Source organism: Penicillium samsonianum (assembly GCF_028829775.1).
Source record: "Penicillium samsonianum strain IBT 33392 chromosome Unknown utg000004l_segment0_segment0, whole genome shotgun sequence".
NCBI lineage: Eukaryota > Fungi > Ascomycota > Eurotiomycetes > Eurotiales > Aspergillaceae > Penicillium > Penicillium samsonianum.
Genome location: NW_026643262.1, coordinates 2,639,822 through 2,659,712, shown reverse-complemented (window position 1 = coordinate 2,659,712; position 19,891 = coordinate 2,639,822). Strand labels below are relative to the sequence as shown.

Sequence of the window (19,891 nt, the reverse complement as noted above, 5' to 3'; positions counted from 1 at the left end):
GTCCATCCAAGTCCATATAGTCCATATAGTCCATATAGTCCCAACTATAAAAATCATAGCCTCGCCAAGACCTTTCGAGTTTGCGGGGAAAATGATAGTGAAGTTCTTATCTTTTTCCTTTTTTTTCCTTCCCGAGGTCATCTGCAGCTGTCTCTCTTCGATATGTCGATCTTCCCATTTAATATCTCATGTTCCGTTATCTTTTATCCCTTTCCTCATATCCTCCATCCCCATCTGATTTAAACAGGAATCTTGCTTTCCTCTTTCTTCCTTCTACACACGGGAACCCTCTCATACTTGACTTTTTACTTTTTCTCTGAATTAACAACATACATACATCGCATCGGAAAGAACAGTGCTTCACCATGGCGCCAGTCATCGACAGCACAGCCATCCCTGGCACCGTGACCCTGGTGGACGTGGATCATGTCTTGGAGACCCGGCACTTGGACCGCGGAGACCGTGACATTGTATTGATCCCTACCCCGTCAAATGACCCAGACGACCCCCTCAATTGGAGTCGGAGACGGAAGCTCCTGTCGACTGCTTGCGTGAGCATGTGAGTGCAGGTTACGACAGACTGAGGGGATCATATATCATACGATTGGGTGTTGATGTTTCATGCTTCTAGCTATACGATGTTCTCAGGAATTGCCTGCTCGGTCGTTTACTCAGTGATTAAGCCGCTCCATGAAGAAACAGGATTGCCTATCAGTACCCTAAATGAGGGAAGCGGGTATATGTTCTTGTTGGCTGGCTGGGGCTTGCTGTTTTGGCAACCTTTCGCTATGCAATATGGCAAGCGGCCGACGTACATGTTGTCATTGATGGGAATTTTGGTACCTCATCCTCATTATGTTGGATATTATTACTTGAGCATTATAACTAACAAATCCAGGGTATGACGATGTGGGGGTAAGAGAAATATACTGCCCGCAATGAGACAAGACTAACACCGGCCAGACCATACGCAAGCACCAAAGGTCAATGGCTCGCACGAAACATCATATTAGGATTCTTCACAGCACCCGTGGAAGCGCTCCCTCAGATCTCCGTCACGGACGTGGTAAGTTAAACCCACCTAAGAAAAGAACCCAACCACGCTCACACAGCAGCAGTACTTCACCCACGAGCGAGGAACATATATGGGTCTTTATGCATTCTTCCTAGCAGGGAGTAACTACCTTGCGCCGGTCATCTGCGGCTTTATCGCCCAGTACCAGGGCTGGCGGTGGGTATTCTACTACCCAAGTATCTTCGTCGGCTGTGCCATTACCTTCCTCTTCTTTTTCTGCGAGGAAACAAACTACGTTCGAGAGTACCCCGATGAGCCTAGCACTGTTATACCCGCGGAATCTCCAAAACTCAGCTCGGACGGCGAAAAGGAGAAATCTACGGCTGTTGACATGGAAGCTGCTACTGGGGTCAGTATCAGATCGGGCTACACCAAGAAGTCATATGTGAAGAAATTGGCGCTCTGGGGACCGAGCCAGGAGCAGAATACTTTGTTCCGGCGATTCTGGCAATGTCTTTACTACCTGTCGTGGCCCGTTATCTTCTATGCTGGGTATGGATACAATGTTCACAGGTTTTAAATACATGTTGACTAACATACACACAGCTTCTCTTACGGATCCTACCTGGTTTACTTCAACATCATGAATGGAACAGCTTCTATAATTCTTGGTGGAGAGCCATATAACTTTGGGTTAGTCTTCTTATGTTATTACCCGAGCAATGAAGGGAGCAAGCTAACCCATCCTAGGTCTTCCATGGTCGGTCTGAGTTATCTAGCGCCCATCACCGGTGTGATCCTGGGGTAAGATCTTCACCTTGGCGCGATACTGCAACCAAAGCTGACAGAAATAGATCCATTTTCACTGGCCGATTCAGCGACTGGCTCACTGTTAAACTCGCCCGCCGGAACAATGGCGTCATGGAGGCAGAGCACCGTCTCTGGCCCTTCCTCGCTTGTTTGGTGCTAGTACCCTCTTCTCTCATTTTATGGGGTGTTGGAGCTGCTCATGAGATCCACTGGTTTGGACTAATCGTTGGAATGTGCATGCTGGCCTTCGCGAATACCTGTGGCATCACGCTGAGCGTCAACTACTTTATTGACAGCTACCGAGAACTGAGTGGCATTGCCATGGCTAGTGTAATTCTGGTTCGGAATACCATGTCTTTTGCAATTGGCTATGGGTAAGGTTTCTCACTTCAAGTTCTGGCAAAAGACAAACGCTAACTTCATTTAGTATCACGCCTTGGATCGAGAACATGGGATACCAGAACTGCTTCATATCTGCTGCCTTTGTTGGCATGGCATGCGCTTCAGTCTTCCTCTTCATGATCAAGTTTGGAAAGACCTTTCGCGAACGATCTCGCGAGAAGTATTGGAAACTGGTCCAAGAGAACCGGGAGAAGGGCATGGGCAATTAGAATAGATGTACAGTTACAATCCACTCGTACAGCTCCAATAAACCAAAGCTTCAAGACAATCTAAATACTATCTATTGCACAGCAGTCTGTTCCTCGGCAAGATGAATAGCGCCTTCATCATCATAAACAATCTCCCTAACCTTAACTGACCTCAAATGATCGACGCCTTCGGAAAGCTCACAGTCATGATAGAACAAGTACCACTTCCCCTGGAACTCAACAATCGAATGATGGGTCGTCCACCCAAGCACAGGATCCAAAATGCGTCCCCGATACGTGAAAGGTCCCCAAGGCGACTCTCCCGTCGCATAGGCCAAGAAATGGGTATCACCAGTCGAGTAAGAGAAATAATATGTTCCCTTATACCGATGCACCCAAGCGGCCTCAAAGAACCTCCTCTCATGATCATCCGCCAGCAAGGGCTCCCCGGTCTCCGGCGCAAGAATAACAACCTCCTTGACCGACGACGCCAGCGAAAGCATATCATCCTTCAACAGCGCAACACGGGGACAAAGCGCACGAACACCCTCCCCAGCAGGCTCCTGGGGTCCAGACATACTCTCATCGAAAGCAAGTCTCTTCTTCCGTCCATCAACACCACCTTCATCCCCATCAACACCACCTTCATCCCCATCAACCCACTCCCCCTCCCCATCATCCTTCCCCTCAACCCAGCACTGCAACTGTCCACCCCAGATCCCGCCAACGTAGAGATACGCCTCGCCGCCCGCTTCTTCGTCAACAAAGACAGCAGGATCGATGCTGTATGTACCCTGGATATAATCATCCTGCGGGACGAAGGGACCTTCTGGAGATTCGGAGACGGCGACGCCGATACGGAAGATGCCCTTTTGGTCACGGGCTGGGAAGAAGAGGTAGAATTTGTTGTTTTTTATTGCGGCATCGGGCGCCCAGAGTTGCTTTGAGACCCAGGGGATATCTTTGTCGCGGAGGACGACACCGTGGTCGGTTACGGGGCTGGTGATTGTGTCCATGGAGAGGACGTGGTAGTCGGCCATGTCGTATTGGTCGCCATTGTCGTTGAAGGTGATTGTCGTTTCGCGGTCGTGACTGGGGTAGATGTAGAGTTTGTTGTTGAAGACATGGGCAGAGGGGTCTGCTGTGTAGATGTGGGAGACGAGAGGTTTGGACATTTTGGTTGGTTGGTGGTTATAGATCCTAGTACGGCTGAGTGTATACAACTTAGATGGTCGATGGGGAATGAAGACTATTAATATTCTATTCTCTGCTATTCTACCATACTACTATTAGTCTAGTACCCCATATTATCCCTCGTTATTCCCGTTCTCCTCCTCATTATCCCACTATTAGCCTATGGCTTGTCTCTAGTCTTTTACCCGACGGCTAAAAGAAAAGCGGCGCAAAGCCCGTGGAAAGGAAATTCGTGGGGGTAAGATAGTATTATAGCCTGGATATCGTATGTTTCATGTGTTAGTTTCTATATTTTCTATTTTATATTCAGAAATAAAATCAAAATCACTTCAAATTCCACCGATGCGATTCCTCAGCATACGCCCTCTGTAACGCCTGCTGCCACTCCAGCTCCATCTGGCGTAACACCTCAGCTTCACTCTCACTCATACTCTCCCCATTCCCATTCCCATTCCCATTCTCACCCCCATCCCCAGGTTCAACATGATCCTCACCCATATTCACATCCTCCCCTCCACCCTTCTCACACCCCCTCAACCCAAAAAACTGCCCCAACCTCCTTACCCTCGTAGCGAGATCAATAGTCTTCTCCACGGCCGTGCCAATCCACGGGGTAATATGAACAGGATAATTAAATGTAGCCGGGACAGGCGGGTAGACCTGATGGAAATGGCGAGCGAGGTTATCGACCTGCTCCGAGGTCAGAAGGTTGTAGGCCAGCATGTTTGGTGGGAAGTCCGGGTGCTGGAGGCCTGTTTCGCAGTTGACGAGGGGCCAGAGCTGGGAGGAGAGGTGGCGTAGGAGGGGCAGGAAATGGGGGTGGAAGTTGGGGCTCTCGCGGAATGAGATTCTGGGGTATTCGATTGGGAAGGGGGATTCAGTGAGATCCAGAGGTGTTAGGTTTTGGGAGGAAATGCTCATTGGGCTTGGAGGGTCTGCTAGGGTTGTGGTAGAGGTGGTGGAGACTGAGAGGGTTCGTTCGGAGAGCCAGCTGATGCTGTGAGGGGAGTTGGGGGTTGTTGGATCGTCTTCCATTTTGGTGGTGGTACCTAGGTATAGGTAGCAGTTGTGTTGATATGAGACTCAAGTGTATATAAAGTAGAGTACACTATGCAATGTATGAATTAGAATGCAAATCGAGGAAATTAAGGACACTTATATATACGAAATGTATGCGATTGTCGAAACCCTCAAAGAACCATCGACAATGAGATGAAACATCCAGAAACAGCCTCTTCTTTATAACACAAAGACATCGTTCTGAACTCTCCAATCAAGGCGAGTTTCACGCAGAACCTCCTTGTCCCTTTGTTTCCAAGAAAAGAACAATAACCATGTTCATAAATATTCATCATATACGTTTCATATTCAAGCTGAGTCTCCCATTGGCCCAAATAGCCAAATCAAAGAGACTCTTGTTATCACAGCGACAGACTGCCCACTCCGCGTGACAGATCGGGTTCCTCTGACACAGCCGGGAGGCCCACGTACTTGTTAATCCAGTTCAAAACGGTCCGGTGCCACATGAGCGAGTTTTCGGGGTTCAGAACCCAATGATTCTCGTCAGGGAATGTCAGGAACGCACTATCGATGCCACGCATCTGGAGCACATTAAACGCAGCCAGACCCTCTGCGATGGTCAGACGGTAATCCAGCTCGTTGTGAATAATCAGATGAGGCGTTTGCCAGTGTTCCGTGAACCGCGACGGATCCCACTTCGCCCAGTTCTCGGGCACCTTCCAGATCGGCCCTTTCAGGTCGTGCAGAGGGAAGTATTGCTCTTCACTAGCCATCTGGGAGGTCATACTAAACACTCCGTCGTGGGTGACTAACGCCTTGAACTTGCGCCCGAGCAGATTGCCTTGCATCCAGTTCATCATGTAGCCGCCGTACGAGGCGCCCAGTGCAACCGCGCGCGTAATGTCGACGTAATTTAGGTGATGCTCGATATAGTCGAATCCCCTGACCAGGTCCTCGTAGGGCCGACCGCCCCATTGTCCCTGAATTCCGTCGGTGAAGGGCTGCCCGTAGCCAGTACTGCCTGTTGGGTTGGGGGTGATCACGACGTAACCCTGTTCGGCGAAAACAGCGGGGTTCCAGCGCGTGCTCCACTGATCATTCCATGCGCCCTGCGGTCCACCGTGGATCAAATACGCAAGCGGGTATTTGCTCCCGGGTTTAAAGTCGGACGGCTTCACGACCCACGCGTGGACAGGGTGGTCTTCGGCTCCCTTGAACCAGATCTCATCGACCTGGGACGAGGACAAGCCGAATGCACTGCCGCCCCGTCCGTTTGAGGATACCATTTGGACATCATCTGGGTGAGCCGGGTCGATGATGGTCCACAGGCTGTTATCGACCAGGCTGCTGCTAGACACGAACAGCTTGGGGGATTTGGCAGCTGCGGGAACAGCATCGTTCACGTATCCCGACCTGGTCAGTCTCTTTAGAGAGTCGGGCTTGATTGTGTGCACATTTTCTAACGGCAGCTGGTAAAGAACTCCGCGGCCAACCTCCTCGACGTGAAGGAACAGCGACTTGTCATCATGAGCAAACGACACGGCCGAGGGACTGAGATCCCAGAGTCCTTCGCCATCGTCCGACTGGAAAATTTCGATCATATCTCCATTCCACGGGTTGGGAACGTACAGGATACGGTTCTTATCAGACTCATACCCATCCTCGCGCATCGCCAGAACGGCAAGAGAGCTACCGTCTGAGCTAAGGACAGGAGACGACATCGCTCCCTGAAGACCGGTAACCTTGCAAATCTTCGGTTCGGGCTCACTCATGCTAGTCCACGAGAACATGGGAGCGTAGTAGCACGAGCAGGAGGTATGAGTCGCGGGGTTCAAGTTAGGATCTTTCGATATAAAGACAATAGCCGACGGACTAATATCAAAGTCCCCAGTACCACCGAAAGGCGGAATCGGCGACTCAACGCCCACCAGTCCCGAGACCGCGATCAAGTTCGTGAGGCCCGAGATCGAGTACTTCCCAGCCCGTCGACGGGCCGGTGACAGAGGAGCCTGTTCCAACAAGCCATAGAAGATAGTGTTCTTCTGGGGCTCGACATACGAGTCCCAGTGTCTAACAAAGAGAGATGTGTAAAGTTTACCGGTTGTATGGGGCTTCTTCGCATCATGGGGATTGTACAGCGATCCGTCTGTGTTGGCCTTGCCTGTCACGGCGAAGCCTACCTTTCCTGGCTCCAGAAGGACCACCTTCAGGTCCGATACGGGGCCTGGGACAGTCCCTGCGGTGTATGTTTCATCGGCCTGGCGGGCATCGCCGACGACGAAGCTTGTATTGCCATTGCCCTTGGTCTTTAGCCAGACAAGTTTGTCGCTGTCGTCCACCCACTGTGGGTTACTGACGCCGGGGTCGTTGGTGATAAGGGCAGAGCGGCCGGAGCTGATATCGATAACGCGGATTTCATTGGTCTTGGAATGAGACTCGAAGGAGTAGGATGTCTGCGTATAGACTGCTAGGGTGCCGGCCGCATTGGGGATGGCTGAGGACCGTCTGGGTGCTCCGAGCAGGACCCTAGAGGGGTTGGTGTTAGTACAGTGCTCTTAAATTGCTCAATGAAGATTTTGATGTCTAATTGTTAACTATATTAACATTACTTACTCGGGAGTGAACTTCATGTTCCGAATGGCCATATCAGATCGTATGGGAGATCAGATAGGAAGCTCGGGGGAGCCTCCTCGGATTGAGCTTAAATCAAGGTATGAACAGGGTCTTAGGATAAACAAAAATACGTTAAAACACAACTGAGTATGCTATTGACGATATAAAAGAGAGAAATATGAGAAGAGGGGAGTTGGAGAAGAGGAGAAGGAGGAGGTTGGGGAGCGTGATCAATGCGGGGGGTTTATGGCCCTGATCGGGTTAAGCGCCACGTACCTTGCAGGCATTGCTTATGCAGTGTTACATTGGGAAAAAAGTAAAGTACATGTGTAAGATATAGAGATAATTAAGGCCTAGGGAGGCCATATTGATAGGTTTGATAGTTGTGGTGATAAAATTAACGAGTTAGAAGAACGCAGGCTAATAGGTGTAAACTATAATTAGAATATTAATTTGTTTGATCCTATATATATGTACATATATGTACGCAATATGACAAAAGTGACTTAATTTTGTTAGTGGTTTATATACAAATTGTAGGTATCTGCCGTCTTACTACTATTATATAGGGAGATTGATACGAAGGCGGTGTGGAGTGTGGTAGGCAGAAAAGAGGGATTATCCAAAAAGGGTGTAGTTAATTAACAATATCCTATATGGAACACAATTCTAAAACTTCGGAAATATAGCTATTATTACAAATTGTAAACCAAATCATGACATTTACTCTTCTTCCTCTTCCTCGCTCTCATCCTCATCCATTCCCTCTGCCGCATTGACACTGAACGTAGGAGCCTGATCCACGCCAACATAGCTGTCGCTCATGAGGTAGAGAGTCAACTCGTGATCTCCGGGTGTAGGGACCACATATTCTAGGCGCAGCTCGAGCTTGCGACCGATGGTGACACGCTTGATAGCCAACAGGCTCTTGGTCTTCTCGTCACCAACAACCAACCACCAGTTCTCCATCTTCTGGCTGGGGTAGAATGGAGCGTGGACAGTAGCATCAGGCTCCTCGTCTTCTTCGATGTCCCGCTCAATTTTGACCTTGAGGTATGCGGGTTCGCCCGAAGTGATGCCCTCGGCATCTTCAACTTCGAAGTCAAGCTCGATGTTGGGGTACTTCTCGTTGGTGAAAGCCGCAGCTTGCGCCAATTGCTTGTTGTCGAGGCCGAGGCGCTTCACCAAAGTAGCGTAGTCCTTGTTCTCCGATGGGTCCATGGCCTCCATGAATTCGAAGATATCGTTGATCCTGTACAAAGGGAGATTAGCAAATGTGCCTAGATATTTTTCTGATGATACATACTTGTATTCATTGGCCACCTTGATCACATCAGGAGAGAAGTGGGGAATCTGCTTCAGAGGGCTGTCACGATCCCACATGGCCTGAACCACCATCTGGGACAATTCCATTGCATTCATCGCGTTGAGATGACCCTCGGATGAGAGGACATCCACACAAGCGCTGAGCAGGTTGAGGACCTTGCGAACGATGTCTTCTTGGTCTTTGGCAAGATCAAGAGGGAGCTGCATGCGGGAGAAGTGGGCCTGGAGGAGGACGAAGGCCTTGAAATGAGGAGAGTCGAAGGAAACCTCTGACATCTTGACCGGTACACGATCATACACGCGGCGGAGAATGTGATTCTCATGGCGACGCATCTGGATAGACTCGAACTCAGTCGCCGAGGTCACAATCTCCAGGATGCCCTTGAGCTTCGTCCGGGACGAGAGAGACAGCAAGAAGGTTTGCATTGTGATGAATGAGATATTGTAGTAAGCACCGATCATGGCAGCGTTCAAAGGCGAAACGCTGTCATCTTCCTCATCAACGTCAATGATCTTTGCCTCTGACAACTCCTTCAATGTGTTCTCCACCAGCTCTGATAGGAACGTGCTGAGCCCCTCGTGGCTCACGTCGCTAAGACCGTAGAAACTGGGGTTTGCAAGGAGACGGCGATAGAAATAGGTATATGTCATCCAATCAACCGCATCCTGGGTGGATGAGATGGTTCTTGTGCTAGCTTCAGTGACAAAGGCATCGTGGAGGTAGACCTGCAGGTGACTCTCGACAGGCAAGGCCTCGTTCAAGAACTTCTTGTAGTAGTCACGCTTCACTGCTGGCACCATAAGAACACCACGGCCAAGCTTGTCCTGACCGGGACGGGAGGCTTTGCCAAACATCTGCAAGATATCGCTGATGGGGTAGTCGATGTAGCGATGCTCACGGCCATCGAAGAATTGAGTGTTCATAACGATGACCAAGTGAGCCGTGATATCCAGTTCCCAGCACACATCTCTCGAAGCCAACAGCACTTGAATCGCACCAATGCTGAACAGGTGCAAGACAATGCGCTTGTCAGTGGCATTGAGGGCTTCGTGGTAGTAGCCAATACCGTGAGAAAGCGATGTGGCAAGGGTCTGCTCGTGGACACGCTCAAGCAAAGGAGTAAGCTCACTGACATCGGCGTTCAGGAAACGATCTTCATCGTTATCGATGGCACACGCCGAGAGGAGATCTGCAGCGGTCGCACGGACCTGCTTGCGGCTTGGAACGAAAACCAAAGCGGGCTTGTCGGGGGAGAGCTGCAAAATCGATTGATAGGCCGGGCGGGCCATCGCAAGCATGGCGGATGGGAAGTGAGGGATGGTGAAAGATTGAAGGTGAAGCTCCAGAGGCACAGGACGGGCATGCGGGCTGAAGTTGTAAATCGTGTGCTTGTTGGCACCGATCCACTCTCCGATGTCCCGAGCATTGGAAAGAGGCACACTAAGACCAACAATGCGCATTTCGTTTTCAGTCTGGAGAGCGATGTAGTGCATGCGAGACACGATCACTTCGTACACGTATCCAGCGTAGCCGCCGAGCAAGTGAAGCTCGTCGGGGATGAACAATTGCACTGTCTGAATGTTCTTACGTCGCTGCCACTGGCGAGACAACACGTCCCACTGACTAGGAGTGGCAAGCACGAGATCAGCCTGTTCCAGAAGCTTCAAATCGGCTGTGGTTTCGCCCGTAAGCTTGACAATGGTTTTGCCTCCATCCAGCCCACCAAGGCGCTTCTGCCAGTCAGCTAGCCGGTGGTCGACAAGCTCCTGGAAGGGCGCAATGTAAACTGCACGGCCGCTATCCTGTTTTGACCAGTGACGAAGCAAGGCCAACTCAGCGCAAACAGTCTTTCCACTTCCTGTGGGAGCACCAATGAAGATGTTGTCATCGGTGTCGAATACTGACTTGAAGACCTGAGACTGGATCTTGTTGAAGTGCTGCCAGTTGGGGTACAACGCTTGGTAGTCCTCACGCTTCAGTGCCTTGACGGGTGCGTGTTGCATATCGAGCAGAGGTGTATGGGGAGGGAAGCGCTCGGGGAGGACCAGCTTCTGGAAGGATACGGCAATCTTCGTCTCAGAATGCATCCATCGGTCAGACACAAGCGAGATGAAGTAGTTGGGAGGCATCGGCTCAGTGACAGGAACAGTGAATTCGACAAGGTGCTCATTCATCTCGGACTTTGCAAATTCAGCACGAAGCAAGAATCGATCGTGGAACAAAATCTCCTCTCCGTCGCAGTCCTCAACCAAAATCCAGAAATCTTGAGCATTGCCATGTATTTCGTCGTCCCAGACAAAGTTGGGGGAAATGGTCAACTCTACACGCAGCATGGATCGCGTGATGGGCTGCACTTGAGCTTGAACATCGAGTCGAGGGAACTTGGACACCAAGTCGCACACAACACGTCCAGCCTTGGGCATGCTCAGAAGCTCACCCATGCGGGGAGGATCCAAATCGAAATAGCTGCCCCAAGGCACATCAATGCGTTCCGCCTTCTGCAAAACATCTCTTGGGCAGTGGGGGAATTGACGAAGGGGGGACATGGTTGGCCACATGCGCTTCTCGGCCATTTTGCAGAGATCGAGAGCTGTCTTGGCAACTGAGGCCCAGCCCTTCTTCAGGCAAATCTCGAAAATCGCGCGGATGATACGTCCAGCAGATTGAGTGACATAGACCATGTCTGCCATCAGCGCAAGCCCCTCGAGCTTGAGTCTGGAGATGTAAGCCTGCAAAAGAACATTGATCTTGGCATGGGGCTCATCAATGGTCTCCTTAACAGGGACGGGTACGCGTCCTAGCAGTTTTCCAAGCTCAAGCTTCTCATCCTGGCGAACTGGGATGTACTTGAACTCATCACTAAGTGCAAAGATTCGGAACAATTCAATGGTCGTGATGGAGGGTTGGAGGTGTTGGGAGTAGGTGAGCATTGAGTTGTGACCAATGTAGTAGTGCGAAGAGATACGTCCAAGCTCAGTCGACTGCAGACGTCCAGTCTTCTTTTCATACTTGACGAGACCGGCCTTCTCAAGGACCGCAGCAGCAGAGTGAATAAGATCCACTCGCTTTTGCTCCAGGGCATCATCGTTCTGATAATCGGCGCCAACACTGTACAGGCCAGGCGATCGGAGCATCCGAACGTAAAGGTAAGTGTAGCCTAGCCAATCCACACCTTCGTCGCGGGTACGAACATTGCCAAGTACAATCTCAGCATTCAGATTGTCCGCCAATTTGCTCACCAGCTGTGACTCAATTGGAAGCTGTTGGTTCAAGAGCGAGAGGTAGTATTGAATCTCAGCTTGCGATGTGATAATGATACCCTCGCCGAAGGTATCGTATTGGGGTCGCCCAGCTCGTCCCAACATTTGCAGAACGTCTTGCGGGCTCAACTCGACCCACGCACCCTTCTCGGGAGAGTAGACCTGGGTTCCCTTGATGATGACGGTGTGGGCGGGAAGGTTGACACCCCAGGCCAGTGTCGCTGTACAAACGAGGACCTGGATGCTTCCATCGGCGAAAAGTGCTTGGACTGAATCACGATCGGCAAGACTCAGACCGGCATGGTGAATCCCGAGACCGTACGGCATGAGATCCTTCAGGTTAGCATCATCCACAGAGTCTGCTTCTTCGGAGAGAATGGCACGACTAGCAGCATCACTGCGCAGAATCTGACCAATGGTTTCATTCTCAAGTGCCTTGTCTCTGATGTACTTAGCGGTCTTGGCAGTCTCCTTTCGAGAGTGGACGAAGATAAGCATTTGGTTTCGGTGTTGCCCGACCTGCTCCATGACCTTGGTATAACAAATGTCGTTCATCGTCTTTAACTGCTTGATGGCCTTCTTTTCGGTGACACCGATGAATTCTTGCTTGAGGGGGCAAGGACGGTAGCTGCCATCGAAATGGAACATGCCCTTGACAGGATCTGCGCGCAGGAAGCTTCCCACATCACGGTAGTTGGGAAGGGTAGCACTGAGACCCACGATTCGCACGGGCTCTCCAGTCTGCTCGGTTTTGCGAATCGTTCGGCTGACGATGCTCTCAAGCACGGGGCCACGTTCATCGTGGAGAAGGTGAATCTCGTCGATGACAACAAGGCGAACAAGGTTGGTGTAGCTAGTCTCGGTTGCCTTTCTGGTGATAACGTCATACTTCTCAGGGGTGGTGACGATGATCTGGGTATCGGCAATTTGCTGCTTGGTGAGCTGACGATCACCTGTAAGCTCGGACACTCGGATGCCATAAGGCTCCAGGCGTTTGCCAAGGTTGCCAACTTGTTCTTGAACCAAAGCCTTCAAGGGAGAGATGTATACAATTTTGAAGTCATCCAGCATAATCTCTCCCGTTTCAGGGTTGCGATTCTTACCGATTTCTCGAAGGATCGTGAGCATAGCAACGTTAGTCTTTCCGGAACCCGTGGGAGCACAGACAAGCATGTTTCCATCGTCATGGAACGCTGAAGGATAGCACCTTGTCTGCACACGGTTGAGTTCCTTTGAGGTTCCAAATCCAACACGGGCCCATTCCGGCAGGTCGGTAGTCGGGATATTCTTCTCTCCAGCCTCCTTCTTGGCCTTGGGTGGTGGCACATGGATCTCTTCGTATCCCTTGAATGCTCGCTTAGTTGAGCCCTGGGGAAGCTTAACATTGGGATTCGTCATAAGATGGTTGCCTTGGTGGAAGACCAAGTTTTCCAAATTGATCGTTCTCTTGGGCTGAAGAATGCCAGCCTCTCGACCTTCGGCGGGTTTTTGGTCGGTAGTTGGGCCTGAAGGAACATCGACATCCATCAAGTCGAACTTCATCTTCTTATCTGGTGGTGCTCCGAGTTCGTCACCAGCTTCTTTGCCACGGATTTCATCGAGGATGGCACGTTGACCGGCTTCGACCATCTCAATCTCCACGAGATTGCGCGCATCGGGATCTTCTGCGACTCTTCTCCAGCGGGTAACCCAGACGGCCTTGTCGCGGTTGGTGACTAGTTTAGCAACGAGATCGGGATGGTCATAGTCGAAGAGTTCCATCAGGTCGTTCTCAACATCGCGCAGGGGTTTTAATGTTCCATCCTCGTCCTTTCCGCCGAGGATTTCAAGTGCCTCATCTGTTTTCTCATGCTGGATGTGAGCATCTGTGTATATGGCACCGATTTGACGTTGCAGCCAGTAAGCGTCGATTTCGCGAGCGGAGACCTTCAATCCAGTCTTTTCTGCGGCTTTATCAGTTCGGCCAAGACCTCCATCGATGACCATTTCATCTCCGTCTTCGTCTTGGGCTGCTGCAGCATCGTCGATTGCGAGCTGTTCTTGTTCATCCTCTTCTTCTTCGTCGCTGAGGTCGTCCTCGTCTCGAACTTCGTCCACGGTTCCCATGCGCTCATCATCTTCATCTTCGTCGAAGACAACAGCAACACCTTGGCGTTCATCAAGTTCGCCACCTTCTTCATCGAGTCCGCCTTCCATCTCTTCCTCCTCGTCCTGGGCATCGTAGTCTGTAACTTTTTTGCCCAGGTTCACAAGCTCGTTGAACTCCTTGGGGTTCATTGAGGTTCCCAGAAGATCATCAATCTCCTTCTTTTTATCGAAATCCTTCATTTCTTCGTCCTTGAGTAGTTCCAACACAGCATCGACGGCACTTCGAACGACTTCATGGGGGACATCGCCTAGCTGGCTGCCGGTGATTGTGAGAATAAGGTCATAAGTGGCTCGTGTGGCGGGTGTGCGAGGACGATATTTCAAGCCTTCGACGAAGGCATCGGCTGCTGAAAGGATGCCCTGGCCCCGTAGTTGTGCTGGTTGGCCGCGGTGGCGCTTTTTCTGTTCGCGTAAAAGCACATCTTCACCCTCACCGATTGCGCCCCGCTCGAGAGCTGTCGGAGCTGCCTTTTTAGATTTGGGCGCGTCGTCACGCGCGACTCGTCCACCCATCTCCCGGATCCCAATGCGACCCGCGAGAGACTCCGGGTCTCCAGTGGGCTCGTCATGGGTACGACTGATAAAACGACGGTCCGCCTGGAGAACCAGGTTGGACATCGCCGAGTACTTGTACTGCGAAATATTTTGGTCCGCCATCTTGGTGGTTGTATGGCTGGATCAAGAAAAAAAAAGATGAAAGAAAGAGCGAGTTGTGACAAGAATCTGCCTGCGGAGGGTCAAGATTCAGGCCGCGCCAAGACACGAGATGTCGGCGATTGATCAATTTTAAATGGTCTCACAAACCTGGCTCATCCTCCTGCCGCAAGTAATGTCACTTGTAAGGGAGAAATATCAGCCAAGGTTGTAGATAGATGAAGTCAAGGAGAGTGCAGCTCGGGAAGATTTCGGTGGCGAAGGCGGAAGGAGGGGAGCTTGGATGGTTCTGCCACCCCAAATGGTTTAGAGCGCGTCGCAACAATGCGCCCTGGTCTGTCTATTTCTCATTTAATGCCAGGTTATATGAGGCCTCTAACGACTTTGATACGTTCATCTTATCGTTGTCACATACACCGGACCATATGTCACCATGCGCGTCGAACTTCCATACACCCACCCGTGTCCGCCGCACCGAAAGTCTACATACGAGGCGCAAAAACTAAAACAACAGTGAAGTTGAAAGACCTTCCTCAAGGAGTTTTGAAACTCGAGGCATACGATGATCGGGTGGATGAGGCTCCCCGTTACCCGACTGTGGTGCAGGGGCACCGAAACAATATGCAGACATTCAAGAACTGTGTTATCTTGACCCGAGTCGGGGGTTTCTATGAGGTACGATAATAGGGACTACATGGCTAGAAAACTCCATGCTAAGATTGTATTCTGTAGCTCTATTTTGAACAAGCAGAGGAGCTGGCACCATTGCTCAATCTCAAGCTCGCGACCAAAAAGACCAATGGCGGGCCGGTTCCGATGGCTGGCTTCCCCTTCTTCCAGCTTGATCGTTTTCTCAAAACCCTCGTCGGAGATCTCAACAAGTATGTGGCTATTAGCGAGGAATTTGCCATTAATGCAGAAGACAAGGCACGCGCAGGAGGTCTCCTGTTTGATCGGAAGGTTGCTAGGATCATCACACCTGGCACGCTGATTGACGAGAAGTTTATTGATCCTACTGCGCATAATTTCCTGCTAGCCATATACTTGGACCTCCCGTCTTTGCAATCGCAATTGAATCAACATGCCGACAACGACCTCCAATCATCGCATCAGCATATATTGTCCTCTGTGCCCCAACAAGTAGGATTGTCATGGCTTGACCTCTCAACTGGTGATTTCTTCACTCAGCTCACAACGACTCAAATGCTTCCGTCTGCGATCGCCCGGATTGGAGCTCGTGAGATTCTGGTAGACCAGAATGTGCAAGATCTTATTGGACATGAATTACAAATGCTCGTTGGACATGATCATCGCCTTGTCACCTTCTTCCAATACCCTGGAGCATTCAAACCGGTATCTGAATGGGGGACAATGTTAGAGTCTCCGGTTCCTGAAGATGCTCGCGCCTCATTCGCACCGGAGGAAGTAGCAGCTGGGTACAGCCTGCTTGAGTACATTCGTGTGCAGTTGCAAGGATCGAATCTCAAGCTTCAGCCTCCAATTCGAAGACACTTGAATGAATCAATGAGTATTGATCGTAACAGTCTGAGTGGTCTCGAGATTCTGGAAACAGCGAGAGACGGTTTTGGGAAAGGAAGTCTTCTGCATGCTGTGCGAAGGACTTCTACAAAAAGCGGTGCACGGCTTTTGCGAGACCGACTGAGTATGCCCAACTAATTTCCACCGCTTTTGTTGACTTTTACTAATACATTACATGCAGCCTCCCCGTCTACCTCCTTACAAGTCATCAATGAGCGTCTGGACCTTGTCTCGGTCTTCATCGAACATGTGGAGCTCCGTGACAGCGTCATCCAACTTTTGAAGCGCAGCCATGATTCTCAACGTCTAGTCCAGAAATTCGCTTTTGGGAAAGGAGACCCGGATGACTTGATTTGTCTTTCCCGTGCCATTGAGGCCTCTAAGGAAGTCAGACAAGTTCTTCTAGATCACAATAGACTTTCGGTCTCATCCAGCACTTCAGATTTGAATCATAGTCTTACTATCATGATCTCACGGCTTTTCCTCGACGGTCCCATCGCGCTAGCGGATCAAATTCTTGCGGCCATTGACGAAGAAGGGTTGCTGCAAAAGCAACGCATTGAGGATAGTACTGCCGCAGAGGCAGCCAGTCTGGCACAAAAGGTTACTATGGATGAAGCCACATCCAGCGAGCTCGAAGCACTGCCGAAAAAAGTCAGAGCAAAGAAGGGCGAGCGAACAGTTATGGCTGATACGGACTCCGGTCCCCTAGATACCTGGATTATGAGGCGTGACGCAAGTAAAATTTTGAATGCACTCCACGCAGAACTGGAACGGTTGGGCGATGAAAAGATTTCATTGACTCAACGTCTCCGTGACTCGGTTGATTCGTCAGCCCTGAGCCTTAAATGGACACCAGGGTTGGGCCACATCTGCCACGTTAAAGGGGCAAAGATATCCCAAAAGTCCCTAGAAGACTTGGGGGTCACTCGAAATGTCTCATCGACTAAATCTACCCGGTCATTTTATCTACCAGCCTGGACAGAGCTAGGGGTCAAAATGGACCACGTGAAGATTCGGATCCGTCAAGAGGAGCAAACGATCTTTGAACGTCTGCGCCGTGAGGTGATCCTGAATCTTGTCAAAATTCGCCGAAACGCAGCAGTCATGGATGAGTTAGATGTGGCGTGTTCATTTGCAACTCTCGCCCAAGAACAACAAATGGTGCGGCCTATTCTCAACGACGGTACCTGTCATAAGATTGTCGGTGGAAGACATCCCACGGTCAAACTGGGTTTAGAGGAACAAGGACGATCATTCGTGAGCAACGATTGCTTCCTGGGTGATTCCGAGCGGATCTGGCTCATTACTGGCCCAAACATGGCAGGTAAAAGTACCTTCTTGCGACAAAACGCTTTGATCACAATCCTCGCGCAAGTCGGGTCTTTCGTACCCGCAGCTTATGCCGAGATCGGTATCGTCGATCAGATCTTCAGCCGAATTGGTGCAGCGGATGACCTCTTCCGTGACCAGTCGACTTTCATGGTAGAGATGTTGGAAACAGCTACTATTCTCAAACAAGCCACGCCCAAGTCATTTGTGATTATGGATGAAGTGGGCCGAGGCACAACACCCGAGGATGGTACAGCTGTTAGCTTTGCGTGCCTCCATCATTTACACAATCACAACCAGTCTCGAGTACTTTTTGCTACTCATTTCCATGCCCTTGCGGATATGACAGAGGACTTTGAGAAATTGGCGAGATACTGCACGGATGTGAAAGACATGGCTTCAGGTGCCTTCTCTTTCGTTCACCGGCTGCGGAAAGGTGTCAATCGCCAGTCTCATGCTCTGAAGGTTGCCCAACTGGCTGGTTTGCCCAAAGACACCCTCGAACTGGCTATGCGGGTCCGCCAGGAAATGAGGGATGAAATTGCACCACCTCGAGTTGCTGATGAGGATCAACCTTAGCCTCAGCGTGGTTGGGATGAAATGCTATGGTTAATATGTACTTGAAGGTACTATGTAAATTATTTATGTACAATATTTCGGCTTCTCCTGTTAAAGATACCACCAAATGACAGAGCAAGGTTAGCAAAAGCATTCCTCGCGTCTATTTTCAATGCCAACTGTCGGACTCTTCGGTTTCACCCTAAGAACCCAACACTTGCAAGTGTTTTGTAGACAGGCGTCTACAGATCAGAGCTTAGCCGACCACAACCTCGGGCCCTTCTCAACCCGACCAAGTTGACCCTTCCGACCAAGATCAACAACAACGCCGTCTCCAAACGCAGCCTCCTGACAATCCTCATCCCCAACCCCATTAACAAACTGCACAACAACAAAATCAACCCTCCGACGACCCAAAACCACCATAGGCGCATGCCACGTCCCAACACCATAAGTAACAGCCTGACCACCACGCGCCACAAACGCCTTAACATTATTCAGATCAGGCGGGTCACGAATAGTAACCGTCTCGCCAGCCTCATTTTTCGCGGTAGCGGTCTGTCCCTTCAAAGTGGGCGCAACAACGACCAGAAACAGCGGTTCTTCCTCGCCATTCCCGACCTTCGAATGGGCCGATAGATCGATCGGAATGAAAGTCTGATTGGTAAACGGGTGGCGCTCAAGGATCCGCACATCAAAGACCTCCCTGTCAGGCAGCTGGGGGCCGGTGCTGACAGTGCGCAAATTGCGCGGGAAGCAGCAAAACATGGTCATGCGTGCCTCGGAGGCCTGCCCGCTTAGACAGGCATTGGTGTAATGGTCGAGAAGCGGGGAGATAGGACTGTACTTGAGAGCGGAGTTTTGGTTCGCCAGGACCGGGGTTGGGTCGTGTGGCGTTAGGGATGATGGTTGAGGGGCGATATTTAGTTCTCGTGGTAATGGGGAGACCACTGCTGTACCGAAATGTGCGAAGTTCTCCGGTGTAAGAGGCTCCGGGGTGAGCGTGACTGTCGGGTTGGTTGAGAGGATCGGCGCCATTGTGAGCTTTTAGGCGTGTGTGTGTGGAGGTGTGTGTTGTTCAGTCGCTTGGTGTCCGCCACTTTCTAGCGTGCAGGTCTACAGCTCTATGAGAGAAAGAGAAAAAAAGAGAGAGAGAAAAAAAGAAGAGAAATTGGATTGGATGTGGTTTATGAAGCTAATGCGGAGATGTCGGCGTCCTCCGGTGATAAGATAAGCGGCCGGGGCCGGGGAAGTATAGGACAGAACACAGCTCAACATATTCATTTTTATAGAGAGCATTACTGGGGGAATAACATAAATGGCTGCTTGTATTACTCTTTTGGTTCTTTGGTGTTCATATCAACCGAGTAGCAAGATCTTCAGGGTGTGTTGCCGCTACGTCCAAGCGCGGTGAGAATACTCCAGTTTCTTACGACGACAAAATTAAAACTGGTCCCTGCACATAAACGGGAACTGTCTCAAAGTTGGATCCAATATCCTGGCACTTGAGTCCGTGCTGAGGACCTTCAGGTTGTACACCAAATTTCCGTCGATACCCAGATAGACATAATACGTGGGATGGATGTAACGGAGTGCGGGGAATCAGTGCTGTCTTAGGGATGTTTCCTTGCTTATATGCATACATTTAGCCATGGGTTTGAATTTGATTGGCTCTTTTATATAGCAATGTCGGTCTGGATGGTATCAATGCATTGTGGTAGATGTACAATTATGTACTCTGCAGCCCTGGAGTACTTGACCGGTTAGCACGGGTAGATCTAAAAGATCTAAGTCAACAGCCAATCTAAAAAGACAACAGGATTTTCGGAAT

The 19,891-nt window shown here is 50.4% G+C and overlaps 7 protein-coding genes across 7 annotated transcripts; 2 read left to right on the top strand and 5 right to left on the bottom strand.

Annotated features, from left to right (window-relative positions):
• Positions 1-365: 365 nt before the first annotated feature.
• N7471_007933 (putative MFS transporter) lies at positions 366-2,436 on the top strand (the record flags this gene model as incomplete). The annotated part of the gene is made up of 9 exons (XM_057280652.1): positions 366-559; positions 632-839; positions 899-915; positions 964-1,066; positions 1,119-1,567; positions 1,622-1,708; positions 1,766-1,819; positions 1,870-2,199; positions 2,253-2,436. 9 exons carry the CDS (start codon positions 366-368, stop codon positions 2,434-2,436), a joined length of 1,626 nt encoding a protein of 541 aa, XP_057134912.1.
• Positions 2,437-2,507: 71 nt separating this feature from the next.
• N7471_007932 (glycoside hydrolase family 43 protein) lies at positions 2,508-3,590 on the bottom strand (the record flags this gene model as incomplete). Its single annotated transcript, XM_057280651.1, has 1 exon — positions 2,508-3,590. The coding sequence occupies one exon, from the start codon at positions 3,588-3,590 to the stop codon at positions 2,508-2,510; it is 1,083 nt and encodes a 360-aa protein (XP_057134911.1).
• A 343-nt stretch (positions 3,591-3,933) lies between these two features.
• Positions 3,934-4,644, bottom strand: N7471_007931 (uncharacterized protein; the record flags this gene model as incomplete). The annotated part of the gene is made up of 1 exon (XM_057280650.1): positions 3,934-4,644. The coding sequence occupies one exon, from the start codon at positions 4,642-4,644 to the stop codon at positions 3,934-3,936; it is 711 nt and encodes a 236-aa protein (XP_057134910.1).
• Positions 4,645-5,030: 386 nt separating this feature from the next.
• On the bottom strand, positions 5,031-7,274 carry N7471_007930 (oligopeptidase family protein; the record flags this gene model as incomplete). Its single annotated transcript, XM_057280649.1, has 2 exons — positions 5,031-7,155; positions 7,243-7,274. The coding sequence occupies 2 exons, from the start codon at positions 7,272-7,274 to the stop codon at positions 5,031-5,033; spliced, it is 2,157 nt and encodes a 718-aa protein (XP_057134909.1).
• Positions 7,275-7,881: 607 nt separating this feature from the next.
• Positions 7,882-14,634, bottom strand: N7471_007929 (ATP-dependent RNA helicase BRR2; the record flags this gene model as incomplete). The annotated part of the gene is made up of 2 exons (XM_057280648.1): positions 7,882-8,494; positions 8,549-14,634. 2 exons carry the CDS (start codon positions 14,632-14,634, stop codon positions 7,966-7,968), a joined length of 6,615 nt encoding a protein of 2,204 aa, XP_057134908.1. The 3' UTR covers positions 7,882-7,965.
• Positions 14,635-15,064: 430 nt separating this feature from the next.
• On the top strand, positions 15,065-18,081 carry N7471_007928 (mismatch repair ATPase MSH1; the record flags this gene model as incomplete). The annotated part of the gene is made up of 4 exons (XM_057280647.1): positions 15,065-15,095; positions 15,146-15,306; positions 15,364-16,294; positions 16,352-18,081. The coding sequence occupies 4 exons, from the start codon at positions 15,065-15,067 to the stop codon at positions 18,079-18,081; spliced, it is 2,853 nt and encodes a 950-aa protein (XP_057134907.1).
• A 228-nt stretch (positions 18,082-18,309) lies between these two features.
• Positions 18,310-19,098, bottom strand: N7471_007927 (ureidoglycolate hydrolase; the record flags this gene model as incomplete). The annotated part of the gene is made up of 1 exon (XM_057280646.1): positions 18,310-19,098. One exon carries the CDS (start codon positions 19,096-19,098, stop codon positions 18,310-18,312), a length of 789 nt encoding a protein of 262 aa, XP_057134906.1.
• Positions 19,099-19,891: the final 793 nt, after the last annotated feature.